Source organism: Fistularia commersonii, chromosome 22 (assembly GCF_037954325.1).
Source record: "Fistularia commersonii isolate RoL2024-O1a breed Wild chromosome 22, RoL_Fcom_v1.0, whole genome shotgun sequence".
NCBI lineage: Eukaryota > Metazoa > Chordata > Actinopteri > Syngnathiformes > Fistulariidae > Fistularia > Fistularia commersonii.
In genome coordinates, this window is record NC_141305.1 from 8,141,881 (window position 1) to 8,160,702 (window position 18,822).

An 18,822-nucleotide genomic window follows, 5' to 3' on the forward strand; every position below is an offset into this window, starting at 1 on the left:
TGAATTCTATTATGTTTGAAGCTACTTTACTGACAGCAATCTCTATTTAACATAACTTTGAAAAGCATTTAAATGCAACAAATCTAATATAAAACCACTTTTATGGAACTCAAATCTAAAACATATTCAGTAATAATTGAGTTTAATTGTATTTTTCTTGAGTGCATCACGTGATTTACTGGATAAAGTAGACAAAGCATATGGAAACCCTTACTCCTATCGCAGTAGTCATTTGGATATCAGATCTAAAACACGTCAAATGATGTCAATTATCTGTGCCTCAAACTAGTTTCAAATTACAGGAGCCTTAAAAAGTGCAAGTGCATTCCTTTCAAAAAGAGAAACCTTTTCTTCCTCCCCCAACTCTCACTTGTTGAGCTGAAATTCTGTTTCTTCGCGTCTTCTGCCCTCTAATGGTTGACTAGTGTAACATATCACTAGTATAATCCTAGACCAATTTGAAGTTTACTTTTTTTTTGATCGACGATAGATGGATAGATAGATAGATAGATAGATAGATAGATAGATAGATAGATAGATAGATAGATAGATAGATAGATAGATAGATAGATAGATAGATAGTGTGAATGTATTTAAATGTATTACATTTATTTGTATTTATTCAAATAAATGTGAATCAAACATTAGTTGAATAGAACTCCTTTCAATGGAAGACCAGTCATATTATGCGACATTTTATTCATGCAATGTCAAAAGGTGCAAAATATCGCCGTGGGACTTTCTCTGTAAAGCGTACTGGAATCCAGCCGTTTGTGTGTTCCGTTTTGATTTTCAAAATAAAAGCATATCACGAAACAAACATTTCAAGTGTTGTTTCCATTCTACTGGATCGTGCTATTATCATAATAACATTGTAATCATTATTTATATAATTATTATTGACAGAAATTTATAAAGTGCTTTTCATCCAATTACAAATGAGATATAGAAATAATCGGCGTTGAGGCTTCTATTTTTAATCAAATCCGGCCGGAAATGATCCTCCCGTGCGTGTTGACGATAACGGTATTGCACATTAGTGCCAGGTAATCGCCGAAGAACAGTGGACGCGCAACTGACTGCTCGCTATGGCACCGCTTGGACTAAAAGCCATTGTTGGAGAGAGTAAGAACCTCAGAAAAATATTTTCATTTTTGTTTTTGTTTATTGTAATGTGTGTGTGTTTCATTAACATATGCAAAGACATGATATTTATTTCAGACTCATTTAATTATTTAATGATAAGATGCATAAAGCAAAACATAAGCACGACGGTCCGTCATTTCTCATTTTTATTTTTATTTTAGTTTATTTCGTGTGAAATAGCTTGACACAAACGCACCCGCGGTTGGTTATCCCATTAGGAGTGGATGTGCGCGCGTTTTTTTTTGTTTTGTTTTTTGCACAACTTGAGCATAATTGAATGCACCGTGGTTTGAGGGTGTCCTGTGAAAGTTGGCGTCCTTTATCGATCGGTTATTGATAAATGTTTAAACTGCAAGAGCATTCGATGCTGTTTGGGTTTAAACCCCGTGCCGATAATCTCTGTCTCTTGGGATTAAGCGCCTGGTGCACAGGCGCAGCGGTCAGTACCTGTTATTACGGCGCCATAGCAGAGGACTCAATTTGTTATCAATAAGGCACTTTCCTCAGCAATTAATACACTTAGTTTCCATTCATGGCTAAAATGTCTCCTAGCAACCTAACATCCCGCTCAGTGGTTGATAAAGAAAGCATCAGTGATGATATATCTCCCCCTCGGGCCTTTAATTTCACGCCCGTTGACATTTCATACACGCATATCTAGAAACAAATTGTCCAAAAAGTTATTAATATGGTGCCAAATCCCTACACAGATGTGTCCTGACGCTTCCCGTGTAGTGTAAGTTTGGACCACATTCTTTGTGGTTATTGACAGAAACCCAACATGACCCCATGAGCAAGCATCTGGCGACAGCTGCGCAGAAATGCTGCCTTTTTTTCTCAGTGCAGTGACCGCAGACAGATCCAAACTTGATGTGGGTGGCCTTCTGTCTCAATTGGTCAGGATAGAAAGAGAGAAAGAGCGAGAGAGGGACAGAAAAAGGGGGGGAACAAGCGACACAAATTTAATGTTTGAACACAACCAACAAGATAATATGTATTTTGGCTTTTCGGCTTAGATTTGGTGAAAAAAAATCCAACTATATTCATATATACTGCATGTGTAGAATAGTTAAACTGCGGGCATAGGAGCAATTGTTATGTACTGTGTTACTATAATTAATATTATATTATATTATATTATATTATATTATATTATATTATATACTGGCTATTGTTGATTTTAATGGATTAAATGGTAGCAGATGCTAAGAACTAACTGCTGGCTGATGTTGCTGACCCTGTTATGTCAGATGACCTCACTAGGTCAAGGAAGACTCGGTCATGGTGGGACATGAAAGATGAATTAGTAAGATAATATCGCTTATCCGGATGTGTCGCACTGTTCGAGCGGATTCATCTCTTTAGATCACAGCACATTACATATATCACCTTAAATCATAGTGGAAGAGCAGTAAGTGGCACGTGGTAATATATAAAGATAGGAAATAATCAATATACACAAGTGAAACAGATAAATTGTTTCACTTAGTTGCTTTGGCCTTATTATACAGCTACAGGACTGTCTCAGAAAATTAGAATATTGTGATAAAGTTCTTTATCTTCTGTAATGCAATTACAAAAACAAAAATGTCATACATTCTGGATTCATTACAAATCAGCTGAAATATTGCAAGCCTTTTATTATTTTAATATTGCTGATTATGGCTTACATCTTAAAAAAACTCAAAAATCCTATCTCAAAATATTAGAATATCATGAAAAAGTAATTTTTGTTTTTTTAATTGCATTACAGAAGGTAAAGAACTTTATCACAATATTCTAATTTTCTGCGACTGTCCTGTATATACATGTAGACATACACACATACACAGTCTTGTTGTACATCCTCTTTCCTCAAATGGTAAGTGTGATTCTATAAGGTCTCGGAAAGCCTATTCAAATCCAGAATATTATTCTAATGTTGTGGATTTGAAGTGAATCTTTGAAATCGACTTGGTCAGAAGTTGACAGTGACATTCCATGTTACATGCACAATCTCTGGCATCAGAAGCTAGTAAGTGGATAGCAATTAAGGCTCAACATTATTTCTGCAAGTACATTTTGGTCCCTAAAAATGAACCGATATTAAGAGCAGAACATAGGGTTTAACGTCTATCCCGGTTGTCATTGCAGCCATTGTTAGAGCTGGCCTGCCAGTATAGTCTAAAGTGCATGTATTGCTAATTCTACAAATCCCAGAATTTTCTGCTGGTGTTTTGGCACGAAAATCATAACAGGACCTATAAATGCCCTCTCCTCTGTTGACGGTAGTCAAAGCGACCATACTGGCACTCTCCCTCTTAGGCAGAAAACAGGATTTTGCATGTGTGCAATATTAAGTTATATATTGTATAGTATTAAGCTATGCTTGTTCCATGTTTAGTTTTTAAGCAAAACTTGTTTGGGTCCATATGAAAAGGTTCATTGTTATATTTGGAGGAAGATTTTTTCAATAAATGTCAACGTTGGCCCGCGACTTTGTCCCAGTTTTGAATTTTGGCCCACTGTGTATTTGAGCTTGACGCCCCTGATCTACAGTATCCGTGATGTTTCTAATGTCTTGATTGGTACTCATTTGTTTCAACTTCACTTTTTTCCGAAACAGCTTTTTCACAAATATACCTCAGGAAAGATCAAGAGCTTTATTATTCATTTGATGACTCTTATTTTCCAGAAATGATTTCTATCACATTGTGTATGCAGCGCTTCTATGGTAATACCGGTGAAAGTTGTGTGCATATTGTGGAAAATTTGGATGTGCTGTACCTGTGACTGTTGGGGGGGTTGTACGGATCCAAATGCAAAATCAAGTCTCTGCAAACAGCAAAGAGAGAGTTCGCATTACAGAGGTTCTGGCGGCAGGTGATATTTTTGAAATAGAAGAGTACTGACGGGGGCAGGGGACTCGAAGACAGGCAAGGTCGGGACCAGGAGGCCGGGCAGGTGAATGGCTAGAGGGTATTGCTTTGCAGGGAAGGCATCCTGTCACTGGCGGAGAAAAGACAGAAAAAAGAAAGAGAGACAGACAAGCGAGTTGAACATTAACTAGTGGGACTGAAGTCCCACTAGTTAATGTCTGCATTAACTAGTGGGACTAGTTAATGTCTGCAAGCTGTTCATCCAGTGATGAGCAGCAGCCGTGAGTCCAGTTACGAGTGGCGGTCGTGAGTTGAGCAGACCGAACGGTGACAGCATCAGGTTATTTTCCATGTTTATTTACCACCACAAGCATGTCAAGTAAATATAATCCAACAAAGCCTTGGTGAAAACAATTTAATCAACAAAATCCTTAAATTAGGAGAAGCAGGAAAAGTGAACAGATGAACTGGTAACAAAAGAGCAGGAGAACAAGGGCTGAGCAGAGAGCTTGTTAGCTCCCACACACACACACACACACACACACACACACAAACATCATGAGCCGCTCCGTCTGTGCCTTTCACACAGATTTTGACACGCAACAGTAATGACTTTTGCTTCTGGATCAGCGGCAGAACGATCCGTGATCCTCGTTACACTCTTACACAGATGGTCTGGCATATCGGTGACATAACTGCCCGGCTCAGACGTGGACTCTGTTCTCTCACAAGAACCGGAGCTGACTATCGGACTAATGTTGCTGCTGTGCACCTTCATTTTGTTTTCATAAAGACAGATATTATTCTTAGTTTTATGGTGAATTTGGTATAGAGCTGCTCTTTTTCTTTTCCCCTTCGCTGGTCGTCCCAGGGAATCGACTTTCTCCATCTAAGCCCTTTCTCTCACACCATCTAACTTCATGTTCTCTTTCACTACGTCAATAAATCGTATTAGTCCTCCCGAAGGCCCCCTGCCTGGAAGTTCAGAAAAACAGCATCCGCCTCCCGATCTATTCGCCACCCCTCCTCTGTACATGACCGAACCATCTCCGTCTGGCTTCTCTGACTTTATCTCCAAAGTATCTACCGTGATGAACTCATTCCCGATCCCGTCCATCCTCGTCTCTCCCAAAAAGAACCTCAACATCTTTATCTCTGCTACCTCCAGCTCTGTTTCCTGTCTTTTCCTCAGTGCTGTGGACTGAACAGCATCACTGGTCCCACCGCTGTCTTGTATACCTTTCCCTTCATTCCGGATGATCCTTTTTTATCACACATTACCCCAGACCTTTTTCTCCAACCGTTCCAACCTTCTTGAACGTATTTTTTCATCTCTTTTCCACACTTGCCATTACTCTGAACCGTTGACCCTAACTTCTAAGTACAAAGAGCTGCCATGGAATAGACACACTCTGCTTTACATGGAATAGATGCTGCCAAAGACAAGCAAGTGTATAGACAGATGTGGTTATAGATGAGAGAAAATGGAGATCGATGCTGCAAGAGACAAAACTGACGATGCCAAAGATGAAAAAAGGTGTCATTATACATAAAGAACATGCTGCAACAATTGTCAGTGCTAGAAATGTTATAAACGGGCTACATTCAAACCAGAGTGACTGTAGACTAGTTTAGAGCTTTTGATGAAATACATGTTGTTTCTTGATGGGATTGATGCTGCTTTACGCCAGATGGATGCAGACATGAAACCAGATGCTGTAATAGACAGTAAAGATAGATGCCACATATAGAGGGGCAAAAAAAATTATTTAGTCAGCCACCAATTGTGCAAGTTCTCCCACTTAAAAAGATGAGAGAGACCTGTAACTTTCATCATAGATACACTTCAACTATGAGAGACAGAATGGGGGGAAAGAATCCAGGAAATCACATTGTAGGATTTTTTAACGAATTAATTGGTAGATTTCTCTGTAAAGTAAGTATTTGGTTACCTACGAACAAGCAAGACTTCTGGCTCTCACAGACCTGTAACTTCTTCTTTAAGAGGCTCCTCTATCCTCTACATGTTACCTGTATTAATGGCACCTGTTTGAACTGGTTGTCAGTATAAAATAAAAACTGTCCACAACCTCAAACAGCCACACTCCAAACTCCACTATGGCCAAGACTAAAGAGCTGTTAAAGAACACCAAAAACAAAATTGTAGACCTGCACCACACTGGGAAGACTGAATCTCCCATAGTTAAGCGGCTTTTTTATGTGAAGAAGTCAACTGTGGGAGCAATTATTAGAAAATGGAAGACATACAAGACCATTGATAATCTCCCTCGATCTGGGGCTCAACGCAAGGTCTCACCTCGTGGGGTCAAAATGATCACAAGGACGGTGAGCAAAAATCCCAGAAGCACACGGAGGGACCAAGGGAATGACCTGCAGAGAGCTGGGACCAAAGTTACAAAGGCTACTATAAGTAGCACACTACACCGCCAGGGAATCAAATCCTGCAGTGCCAGACGTGTCCCCCTGCTTAAGCCAGTGCATGTCCAGTCTGAAGTTTGCTGAAGAGAGCATTTGGATGATCCAGGAGAGGATTGGGAGAATGTCCTATGGTCAGATGAAACCAAAATAGAACTTTTTGGTACAAAGTCAACTTGTCGTGTTTTGAAAGAATGCGAAGTTGCATCCAAATAACACTGTACCTACTGTGAAGCATGGTGGTGGAAACATCATGCTTTTGCGCTGTTTTTCTGCAGAGGGACCAGGGCGACTGATCTGTGTAAAGGAAAGAAAGAATAGGGTCATGTATTGTGAGATTTTGAGTGAAAACCTCCTTCCATCAGCGAGGGCGGTGAAGATGGATCGTGGCTGGGTCTTTCAGCACAATAATGATCCCAAACACACCGCCCGGGCAGCGAAGGAGTGGCTTCGTAAGAAGCATTTCAAGGTCCTGGAGTGGCCTAGCCAGTCCTCAGAGCTCAATCCCATAGAAAATCTTTGGAGGGAGTTGAAGGTCTGTGTTGCTAAGCGACAGCACCAAAAACATCACTGCTCTAGAGGAGATCTGCATGGAGGAATGGGCCAAAAATCCAGCAACAGTGTGTGAAAACCTTCTGAAGACTTACAGAAAATGTTTGACCCCTGTCATTGCCAACAAAGGGTATATAACAAAGTATTGAGATGAACTTTTGTTCGTGACCAAATACTTCCGCCATAATTTGCAAATTAATTCATGTGATTTTTCTTGATTTCTTTTCTCATTTTGTCTCTCATAGTTAAAGTGTACCTATGATGAAAAATTACAGGCCTCTCTCATCTTTTTAAGTGGGATGTTTTGCACAATTGGTGACTGACTAAATACTTTCTTGCCCCACTGTACTGTAAGACCAGATAAATGGTGTTGTAGAAAAGACCGATGGTGCTGTACACAAACTAGGGCTCGCTATAAATGACAGGTGACGAGATAGAGATGGATGAGATTGACGTGGCTTTAAATCACATTCCCTCTGCTGTAGAACGCACAGGTGCAGCTGAACACGAAGCAGAAGCTGAGATAAACGGACACAAAATGTCAGAAAACGGTAATAATTTACCTGAAAACAAGAGTCAAGTCATTTTAAAGTGAACAAGAAGTACAAGGAATCATTAATCTACCTAAGATAGAGCAAGACACACTGAAGTTTTTATCTGAAAATTGCACAGAAATTAAGCAAAAATGAGCAAGAAATTCAAGATAGAGTTTTTTGGGAGAAAATTGGGAATTGAAGATTTTTGAATTTAATTTTTGTTATTCCTAAGCAGATGCCACAATATTATCATATCTGCAGCAGAAAACCACTCTTGGAATCTATCCCTCGTCCTGAAGCTACCCGGCTACGTTGATATATGAGCATTAATGGTTTTTAAAAACAAAAGCATCGGAAAAATAATCCAGGAAATTGTTTCTGATATCAAAACTTTTTTTTTAAATAAAGAGATGAATCAAATCAGTTATTTTATCCACTTAGTTCTGCCGGTTTCGAGCCCCCGGATTGTCGTCCACTGCTTTCCGCAGACACGTAATCCCGGGGGCCTAATTGGATGAACGGTCACTGCACCATTTCCCAGCATCACTTCAGACAAGTTCACGCCCGTGTTTTCAATCTTTGCATGAATGTTGTTGTTTTGCCGCGGCGTCACATCCGCTGACACAGAAAACGGAAATAGAACGGCAGGGTGGGGCAAGGGGTGGGGTGGAAGGCTCTGCAGGCTAAGAGGATTGTGAGCAGATTAGTGGCACTGATTGCAGAGGGCCCATCCCTCCCTGGGCTGGATGCTTAAACCCCCAGCGAGAGAAACTGGGACACGACTCATGACCACCAAGAGGGAAACTCTTCCGTGAGCCTATTGGATGTCTCGTTTAAAAAGGCGGAACTACTTGATTCATAACATCACAAATGCTAATGGAGTGGGATATTATATAACAAGTGTATGAACATATACATTGTGCATCACAGTGCAAGAGTGCCAATAAACAATGCTAAAAAACATAGCTTAGAAAAAAGATAGTAGACAAAAAAAAAGGATAATTCTAACGTAATGATTAAGGCGGCCCGGTGACGCAGTGGTTGGCGCTTCCACCTTGCAACAAGAGAGTGAATAGTTTGACACCTTTGGTTGCTGTGGGCTCCCCGGTTTCCTCCCAAAGGCCAAAAACATGCAGGATGTTTATTGTTTTTTTTTCATATCTCTACATGATGTGAGTATGAGCGAGTAAACGTTTGTATGTAAGGCCTTTGATTGACTGGTGACGGGTCCAGGGTAAACCCCCAACATTGATATTTATTGAAAACAAATCTTCCCCCAGATATTACAATGAACCCAAACAAATTTTTCTGAAAAACGAAATATGGAACAAGCATAGCTTAATACTATACAGTATATAACTTAATATTGCACACATGCAAAATCCTGTTTTCTGCCTAAGAAGCAGGGTACCAGTATTAGCATAAGGTCGCTATGACTACTGTAAACAGAGGAGAAGGTGTTTATGGGTCCTGTTGTGATTTTTGTGCCAAAACACCTGCAGAAAATTCTGTGATTTGTAGAATAAGCAGTACATGCACTGTAGATTATACTGGCGGGCTAGCTCTAATAGTCATTTGGTATGGCTTTGCGGGCCTAATATAATTACAGTGCGGGCCAAATTTGGCCCGCGGGCCAGAGTTTGACACCTATGGTATAGAAGATCATGAATAAATGACTGAATGACTGAATTTCAAGTTAAATGCCAAACATATGGGAAGACAAAAAATGTAATTCATATGTTGTTTCACCACTCCGCTGCCCTGAGTGACTCTTTGAAGACCCCAAATGAGGGAATGACAGAGTGAATTATTCTATGTTTCTATATGTGGTGATCGGCCGGCAACCGATCCAGGGTGAATCCTTCCTTCTTATGCAATGACAGCTGGGATCGGCTCCAGACCCCCAGAGACCCTGACTGCAGGATAAGCATTATAGAGAATGAATGGATGAACGAATGAATGAATGAAAGGATACAGTAATAGATATATATTTATAGAGAACTCCCCATAGGAGGTGGAAGAAAATAATAAACACACACATTTGATCTATTAATCCTGCCAATAATATGACAAAGGATTACCTGGATTACATGCAATTGGTGTTCAAAAATTTCTGAAGTGTTAAAACTAATACTTTTGAAAACAAGCCTATGCAGAGTAAGATTCACTTACTAAAGGTACTTTTTGCTCTATTTTCCGAACAATTTTAATGTCTTGATTACGGCCCGAGCTGACTAAAAGAAAGTGGATACATAGCTACATATAGCCCATCATTAACATGACTTACATAATTAAGTTGTTTTAATTTTAATTGCCATTTTATGTTGATATGTGTATGGTATCTTTAATTCCTCTGAGAATGCAAAGGTCGCCGTGACAAGAAACTTCTACCTGGTGAAGTGAAAACATTCTGGGTATTTTCAGGACAATTCCCAGCTTTTTTGCCAGCAAACAAGATTGAATATATCGGAGGGAGACAATAAAACCTGGGAAAGTTAAAGTCTTGTTTGTTTGAAACTTGCCAAATATCTAGATTTGCATATCCTGCCTGGTTATCCTGCTACCACAATAGCTTACTACTTTACAGACATACAATTTTCAGCAACAGTTGGTAGTTATGTATAGAATAACCCCTACCCTCCAGCCCTTGTAACAATGCTCATATATTGTATTTATTTTTATTTTTGAAAAAACATGTAGTTGCTCCTACATCCTACATATATATGTGTGCGTGTACATGCATGCAAAATGGTCGTATGTCTGTATACGTGGCCCTGTGATTAACTTGTGACCAGTCTAGGGTGTACCCCCTGCGCATTCCCAGCAGATGATGGATGGATGGATGAATGAATGGATGGAAATATGTATATATATATATATATATATATATATATATATATATATATATATATATGTATGTATGCATACATTTACAGTAGATACACATACATATATCGTATACATGCATTCATATATCTATACATATACACTTATACACCCACACACACACACACACACACATATATACATTTATAAATGTATATATATCATAACTATTAACCAGGACTATTGAGCACACCTGAATATAAGCCGCACCCAATACATTTGAAAAGAAAAGAATGTATATAGGCACTTGTCCATAACCCGTAACTATCCATTTGTAACATGAGTTTTTCTGCACAGAAACACGTTGCATAGAAATACTTTTAATTAGATACATACCGTAAATGCTTATTTCCGAACAGCGCCTACTAAAAAATACAGTAGCCTACCAGGAAAAGTCATTTATTGCTGTCTTCATCTTTGTCCTGCGCACTGGAACCACTGAAGTCGTCTTCCTCAGTGTCACAATTAAAACAGTCTAAGAATCCCTGTCACTCACGTCAGTAGTCTCTCTTTTGTCGTCGTTCCCAATGCCACATGTATAAACCACATGCGTGTTCTACTGTGTCTATATGTAGTTTGATCGGTCCAATGTGACGAGGCTAAAACGTGACGAGTAAAGCTTGCTAGCCCATAAAAATCCATAAATTTGACGCATCATTGTTTAAGCCGCAGTGTTGAAGAAGTGTGAAAAAAGTATTGGCTAATAGTTCAGAAATTATGATGTATATATGTATAAAATATATTCAATATCTATCTATCTATCTATCTATCTATCTATCTATCCATCTATCCATCTATCCATCCATCCATCCATCCATCCATCCATCCATCCATCCATCCATCCATCTATCTATTCACTCATCCATTATCATTACTGCTGTTTCCTATCCCAGCTGTCATTGGATGAGAGGCAGGGTTCCCCCCCGGCCAGTTGGTCGCACAGCGCCGCATTTAGAGATGTACAACCATTCACCCACTCATTCACACTTCATGTAGAGATATACAACTGTTGATAAACAACTTGGTCATTCACAGATCTCGCCAATCCTGTTTAGTAGAAGTATTACAGAATTATATTGGGCCTCCAATGAACCGACTGCATGTTTCCGGACTGTGGGAGGAAACTGGAGAGCCCGTGCAAACATGGGGAGAACATGCAAACAGCAAGAATTGAACCAGGGGCCTTCTGGCCCCTCAACATGCAGCCGCATGTTTATGTGGTCTGCAGACAAACATGGATGTTTGTGTCCGAACTGTCCCTTCAGAGGGACGCTGCATGTTGTATCAAAGAAAGAGGGAAAATGGGAGAGGCGATAGCGGCCAATCACATTACTGCGCTCACTCCAGTGCCTCAACACTGAGAGGAATCCTAAAAACCAAGGCCTCAAACAAAGCAATTGAAGCGCCATCCATCATTAAAATACGCCCAACCTTGGTGAATGCGTAAAATTGCTGCACATAACAAAAGAGTGACATCCAGATGGTCCACAGGGAGGCATGGCCAACTCAGCCAACTTATTCCAAAGGTCAAAGTTCAAAGTCAGCTTTATTGTCAATTTCTCCACATGTACTATACATACATTCCAGGTCAGTCACTGATAATTCCTATTGTAGTCATTGCATTTTGTTTTACATCTTAATTAAGTTTCAGCTCTCATACAAGAAGATTCACTTTCAAGTCAGAACGAAGTGTGTTAGAACAAAGGGAAATGTCCTTGGAGCCCACTGACCGAGATGCAATTAAATTCATTTAAGGGGGAATTTATGTGACAGGAATGAATGAATGAACGTCATACAATTCTAGACAATGTGAAGATGGAGATAATGTACGCATGATAATGTACGCTGAACTAATACGCATATCTTTACAGAGATAATGAACAATGTCATCAAGAAAGCAAGAGAAAAAGGAAAGTGGAAGGTACGGCGTCGCACTTCCTATTCTCTGTTGCTTTTAGTGGACTACTTGAACCCTGAGTTGTGTTTGGGCAGGTGCTGGTTGTGGACAAGCTGAGCATGAGGATGATCTCGTCCTGCTGCAAGATGACAGACATCATGTCGGAAGGAATCACCAGTGAGTAAAGAGTCACCTCGCTTTAGTTTAGTGGGGAATGAGAGGCGGACGACTCATAGCAATGGCTGCAAGGAAGTGATATGCAAAGGGGGATACAGTCGGATGAAATGTACGCAGGTATCGCATTAAACCTTGAACTCCAAACCCCCAAAAAAGCAAATTGTGGTTTAAAATAGAAATAATCAAGTAGAATACCAACATTCCAAGCAAGCACTGAAGCACCATATCTAAATATGTGTCATTAACAAAAAAGTACTCAGTGACAGTATATCACCACTTATGCGCAGAAAAGGTCATGTTCTCTGAGTTTTGAGTTGACCAGAATCGACAAAAGAGTGCATGTTTAAAGTGGATTTATGCTCCTTTTTATGGGATTTCATCGTAAAACGTAACGTGCGTGCATTTCCAAGCTTCTGTGGCGCACTTTGGCGCAAAGTGTTACAGGGGCACTAGAGTATTGTATGAACATGGTATACCACAGAAATCACAGGAACATCTGGCATGAGGTATCATTTCGAAAGATGCATTTTGGGTTCTTCCAAAACCCCGATTCTCATCAATTTCTTTGTTCCTTGGTTGACCAGTTGTAGAAGACATCAGCAAGCGGCGCGAGCCCCTGCCCAGCATGGAGGCCATCTATCTGATCACACCCTCAGATGAGGTAGAACGGCCTACACAGATCATCTCATTTGTCGATTTTGCCGTTTGTTTATGCTCAGTAGTGTCGTCCAAGTAGTCCAAGCTATAATTTAGTGTTTGTGGAATTCAACTCCCTGTTCTCCGTCCCCCCCCTCAGTCTGTTGAGGGTCTCATTGATGACTTCAGGGACCCGCGGGCTCCAAGGTACAGAGCCGCCCATGTCTTCTTTACTGACAGTAAGTTATTTCAAACAACGGTTGATATATAAACCCCCTCGCATTAATCTAGGGACGCACACAAAGAGCGATTTGACATGAGAAGAGGCTGAAGGCCAATAATGATCCTGCTGTAACAGCGGGACGATGATGTTCTTTACTTTAATCAGATACCTCAAGAACATTTTTGCTGACTGATTTTATGATATTCTTAATAATAAACACAAATATTCTACTATATTGATATGTGACTTTTCTCAACACTTTCAATGATCTTTATCAGACAAAGTAACCCCAGACAAGTACATGAATTAAAATAAGAAGGCCATAAAACAAAATAACAAAAACTATAAAATAGTATGAAAATAAAATAATAAAATCTAAGAAAGCTAATAGACAAAGCATAGAGGACATTTGTTTGAAATAAGTTTTAACAGAAATTATTGGTTAATCAGATACCTCAAGAACATTTTTGCTGACTGATTTTATGATATTCTTAATAATAAACACAAATATTCTACTATATCGATATGTGACTTTTCTCAACACTTTCAATGATCTTTATCAGAGTAACCCCAGACAAAGTACATGAATTCAAATAAGAAGACCATAAAATAAAATAATAGTATGAAAATAAAACAATAAAATGTTAGAAAGCTAACAGACAAAGCATAGAGGAAATTTGTTTGAAATAAGTTTTAACAGAAATTATTGGTTAAGTTGGTAACTTTTTACTCACTGATGTTTTTTGCTTGATCTTTAAACATGTTCACAGTGTTTGAAATATGTCTGAAATTTCAAATGAAATGTCACAAATATAACGTTCTCCAGTCAACGTTTAAAATCTCTAAACGCGAGCTTATTCTATTTTTTTTTCCAGTCTATGATGCGCAGCTTTACAAATGCATTCCAAACCCTCCAAACATGACAGAACATTGAGAAAAAAACAATTCTGACATTATGCTGCCTGAAATTAGTTTTTACCTGTTTGTCTGCAGCAATCCCAGACTCTTTGTTTGGCTTATTGACCAAATCCCGCGCCTCCAAAGCCATGAAGGCCTTGACTGAGATCCACGTCGCCTTTCTGCCCTACGAATCTCAAGTAAGACCATATATCACATCTGCTTCAGATTGGAACAGAGGGGTCATCTTGAAGAGTGTGAAAAATATAATTTTTTTTTTTTTTTTTTTTTAATCCATCAATGTCATGTGAATTCCACAGTCAATACACAGCCAGAATCCATTAAATCAGTTAAGGACATGTGGAAAGCTGAAACATTACCTTTCAGATTTAATGCTAGTAACTTCCCGCAGACTGTCAGAAACACTAAAGGATCAACGCAGCAAACCTACAGCTGAAACACTGACATATAATAAAGCACAGTGTGGCTGAACTCTGAATTATTCATCAGTGCTTGCATTGGCAGTTTATGGTTCTGTCAAAAAAAAAGAAAAAAGAAAAAAACTCTACTTACTCATTTCTGTGAGTTTCTCACTCGAGCCCAATGGCAGGTGCAGTGTGGACCACCTTGCATCCAAAAAGCCTTGGAAAGTCCATGTTCTGTTTTTACCCCATTAGCCATAAACACACATGTTTATACAACTAATCTTAAAGGGACATTGACTTCCCATCATTATGGTATATTGTTGTTTTTTTTAATTTCCCCTTAGGTTTGTATCACTTTGATGAGGCTGTTATGTCGTTAAACTGTGTTATTTATTCTTTTATACATATATGTATATATACTGCTCAAAAAAAATAAAGGGAACACTTGAACAACACAATGTAACTCCAAGTCAATCACACATCTGTGAAATCATAGTGTCCACTCAGGAAGCAACACAGATTCATTTTGACTTGTTTTAAGGACATTACATCAAAGTTGGATCAGCCTGGAGTTTGTTTTTACACTTTAATTTTGAGTGTGATTCCTAATCAGACCTCCATGGGTTGATACAATTGATTTCCATTGATCATTTTTGTGTGATTTTGTTGTTGTCAGCACATTCAACTGTGTAAAGAGCAAAGTATTTCATAAGAATATTTCATTCATTTAGATCTAGGATGTGTTTTTTAAGTGTTCCATTTATTTTTTTGAGCAGTGTATATATATATATATATATATATTATTTTTCTTTTTTTTTCTTTTTTAATTTTTTTTTTTTGCGATAGTTGGTTTATTTTCTGCACAGAAGCAATATGTTCCATGGGTTTACTCTTTGACCCTCCCCACCCCCCCGCCCTTCCTGCCATATGGGAACTTTTTTGGTCAGGACAGAGTGACGGCAAAGGGCAGAACAAGGCTGACTGTGAGCGTGGTATCAGCCCTTCAATCCTCTGCCGTTGTCCCGGGGTTTTAATCCCGAGGGGACATAATCACGTCACAGCGGCCCCAGACTCATCCCCTCACCTCAATGGCTGCTGGAAGCAATGCTCATACTCTGCAGCCAATTGGAGCGTAGATAAGATCCGCGACAAGAGAAAGCCCAGGGATTGTTATCATGTGATGGAGGTCGGGAACAGATGGGTGCATGTGTGTGTATGTGTTTACCAGTAAGTGCATGCGTGTGAAAAAGGATTCGATGTAAGACCTATAAAACAAGTTCATGTCAACAGCGACGACTGCCGAAACCATCATTTATTCCAGATTGTGACACAAAGTGGCATGTTTCTATTCTGTCACAGAAACAACAACAAAAAGCATGCAAAAAAATCTAAATATTTAAATGCAGCAGCATTAAAACAGGATTATACTGGCTGAATATCTTACTGGAGCCAATGTAAACTCTGCGTTCCTGTTGATGGAGGTCGCAGTATCATGTCATGCTGTAGTATGGAAACACTGGGCCTGTTGGCAGGATCCGTGGAACAATAGAATAATCTGTAATTCCGTCGACTCCAGCAATAATCTTTTTGAAGTATAGAAAAGATAATATATTCAGAGGCTGAATAAGGATCTAAAGACAAACCTCTAAGGGGTCAAACTCCAATGACTCCATGTTTTAACCTTTTTTCCTACACTTTCTCCAAATGGCCATGCAGACTTTAACTTTTCTGGGATTATCTGGGATTACAATTTTTTTTTTTGGATTAATGAAAATCTTAAGGGTTGTAGGCAAACTGGATCAAATGCATTTGAGTTTCACTTTCCCTGCACCTCTGTTTTCTCGTTGAGCTACTGATCTACTTTTATAGTTTTCAGGATATTCCATTTAACCTTTGTTAAACTGAACCCTGAGCCCGTGAAGTGAATATCAACGAAATGAGAGATTACAGAGAAAAATGAGAATCCCTGGTGTGGGATAGGGGTCTCTGTGAAGGTGTATTTAGATAAAGCTCTCAACTTAGTCTTCCCCTTCAAGTAACACTAATTCTAATTGTTACGAGTCATTTTTTTTGCCAATTTTCAAATCATATTTTGACTCAGCAAATCACATAAGTGTTTTTGAAATGTGATATGAATGTCCATGGCTACAAGAAGTCACCAGGAAAAAATAACGACAATAATATGATAATGATAATAATAATAACAATAACAACAACAACAACAATAATAATAATAATAATAATAATAATAATAATAATAATAATAATGATAATAATTTATCCTTGATTAATCCCATTCATTCTCTGCAATTAACCCATCATGGATTAACCATGAGCAGTTAGGGGTTCAGTGTCTCGCTCAACAACACTGTCTAGAAATGACCAGCAGATTATCATAAAAACATAAAAAGGAATCTAAATATCTGGCTGTGATCGATTACTCACATGGATCATGGATCAGATTTTATATCATTATATGATAAATCAAATATCATATCAAATATATGATATGACAGACATTCTAAGTGTGATATAATATTCACAATATCATATGTTATTCAGGGGACTAGTGAAGGTTGGGTTACTAAACAGGACTTATCTGCTGTTTCTTTGCGTCCAGGTCTTCTCCCTTGACCGAGTGGATGCCTTTCAGGACTTCTACAGCCCCTTCAAGTCTGACGTCAAGAACAACATGCTGGAGGCCTGCGCCGAGCAGATCGCCACCCTCTGTGCCACTCTCAAAGAGTACCCCGGGGTCCGATACAGAGGGTGAGGGGCCTCCGTTAATGGAGCGTGCATCGCCTTCGCATCAGGCTGTGCTGTAATAATAGCGCAGTTTGTCAACACCCCCCCCCCCCACTCAGAAATCATTGAAGAAAAACCACGTGGAAAAACCTGCTTTAGTAGAAGCATCGGCGTTGCTTGAAATGTCTGTTTTTAAAGCGGCAAGTGATGACGGGATCTGCATAATGTGCGGCAGTAAATAGAAATCATGACAATTCGTTAACATTGAAATCCCAAAATGTGGCTCTTGGTTTGTACTGTTTTACGGATTTCTTCTATTGGTTGAGTTACATTTCCTGGCCGCCCAAGTACTGCACGCTCAGTCCGCTGCTCTTCAGCTGCTGACTCACAACTGCAAACCCAAACTGCACTTTATACTTATCTTGGGATTGTGAGAAACGTCATCTCGATTCCCATGTACATGCGGAGAAATTGACGATAAAGCTGACTTTGATTTTATACAAAAAAACATGTGTATTTTTGTATTATTATTATTCTCTCTCTCCTTTTCTGTGCTGATAAAATTAACTAAACTAAGATGAGTGCGACATTGAATAATAACATCTGCTCTAAAGATCTAAGTTGAGGTTAATTTATGATTAAATAGCAGTGGAGTGCTGGGAGCTGTTTTGTTCAATTTCACTTCCCATTTGGAGTGAGACGTGTGAGTGTGTGTTTTTTTTTGCTCAAGGGAGTACAAAGACTGTGCGGTCCTGGCCCAGATGCTTCAGGAGAAGTTGGACGGCTACAAGGCCGATGACCCTACCATGGGAGAGGTAGGAGTCCAAACCTAATGTCCAAAGTAGAGTGTTGTGCTTTTTAGTACATATGAGTTGACAAAATGCAACTTTAAACCCATGTCATATTAGAATTGTTCTTAAAATCTCATAGGATGCATTTGGTTGCTGTTGGTGTCTTATTCCCCCAGGGTCCGGATAAGTCCCGCTCTCAAATGATCATCCTGGACCGAGGGTTTGATCCCGTGTCACCTATCCTGCACGAACTCACGCTGCAGGCCATGGCCTACGACCTGCTGGGGATAGAGAATGACGTCTACAGGTAAAAAAAACCCAAGGGACGGGAGTTCTATGAGGACACAAGCAACATTTCTGTAAACAGACTTTGAAGAAACAATAAATATTTTCATTTGACACAATTTACGCTTTTAAAAGAGCGTAAGCTGGAAGTGCTGCATCAGGTCGTTTTACAGATTCATTTCCGATCTGTATTGATTCATTTATCATCCATGCTGGATAAACATCTAGGCAGATAGAGGACGAACCAGGTCACCCCCCTGTTCACCAATCAGTAATAATAACGTTGCATCTTATTTTTAGAACTCTCCGTTGTCAAGGACGACGAACGCGGA

At 39.4% G+C, this 18,822-nt stretch overlaps 1 protein-coding gene across 1 annotated transcript in view; it reads left to right on the top strand.

The window, feature by feature from the left end:
* The first annotated feature begins 1,034 nt into the window (after positions 1–1,034).
* The window catches only part of stxbp1b (syntaxin binding protein 1b), a 28,077-nt gene continuing 10,289 nt past the window's right edge, over positions 1,035–18,822 (top strand). The window contains exons 1-9 of the mRNA XM_086169914.1: positions 1,035–1,125; positions 12,286–12,335; positions 12,407–12,488; positions 13,073–13,149; positions 13,285–13,363; positions 14,341–14,444; positions 17,290–17,438; positions 18,145–18,229; positions 18,382–18,512. Of these exons, the coding sequence (XP_086026040.1) occupies positions 1,089–1,125; positions 12,286–12,335; positions 12,407–12,488; positions 13,073–13,149; positions 13,285–13,363; positions 14,341–14,444; positions 17,290–17,438; positions 18,145–18,229; positions 18,382–18,512 (794 nt within the window). The 5' untranslated portion in view covers positions 1,035–1,088. The remainder of the gene's footprint in view (positions 1,126–12,285; positions 12,336–12,406; positions 12,489–13,072; positions 13,150–13,284; positions 13,364–14,340; positions 14,445–17,289; positions 17,439–18,144; positions 18,230–18,381; positions 18,513–18,822) is intronic.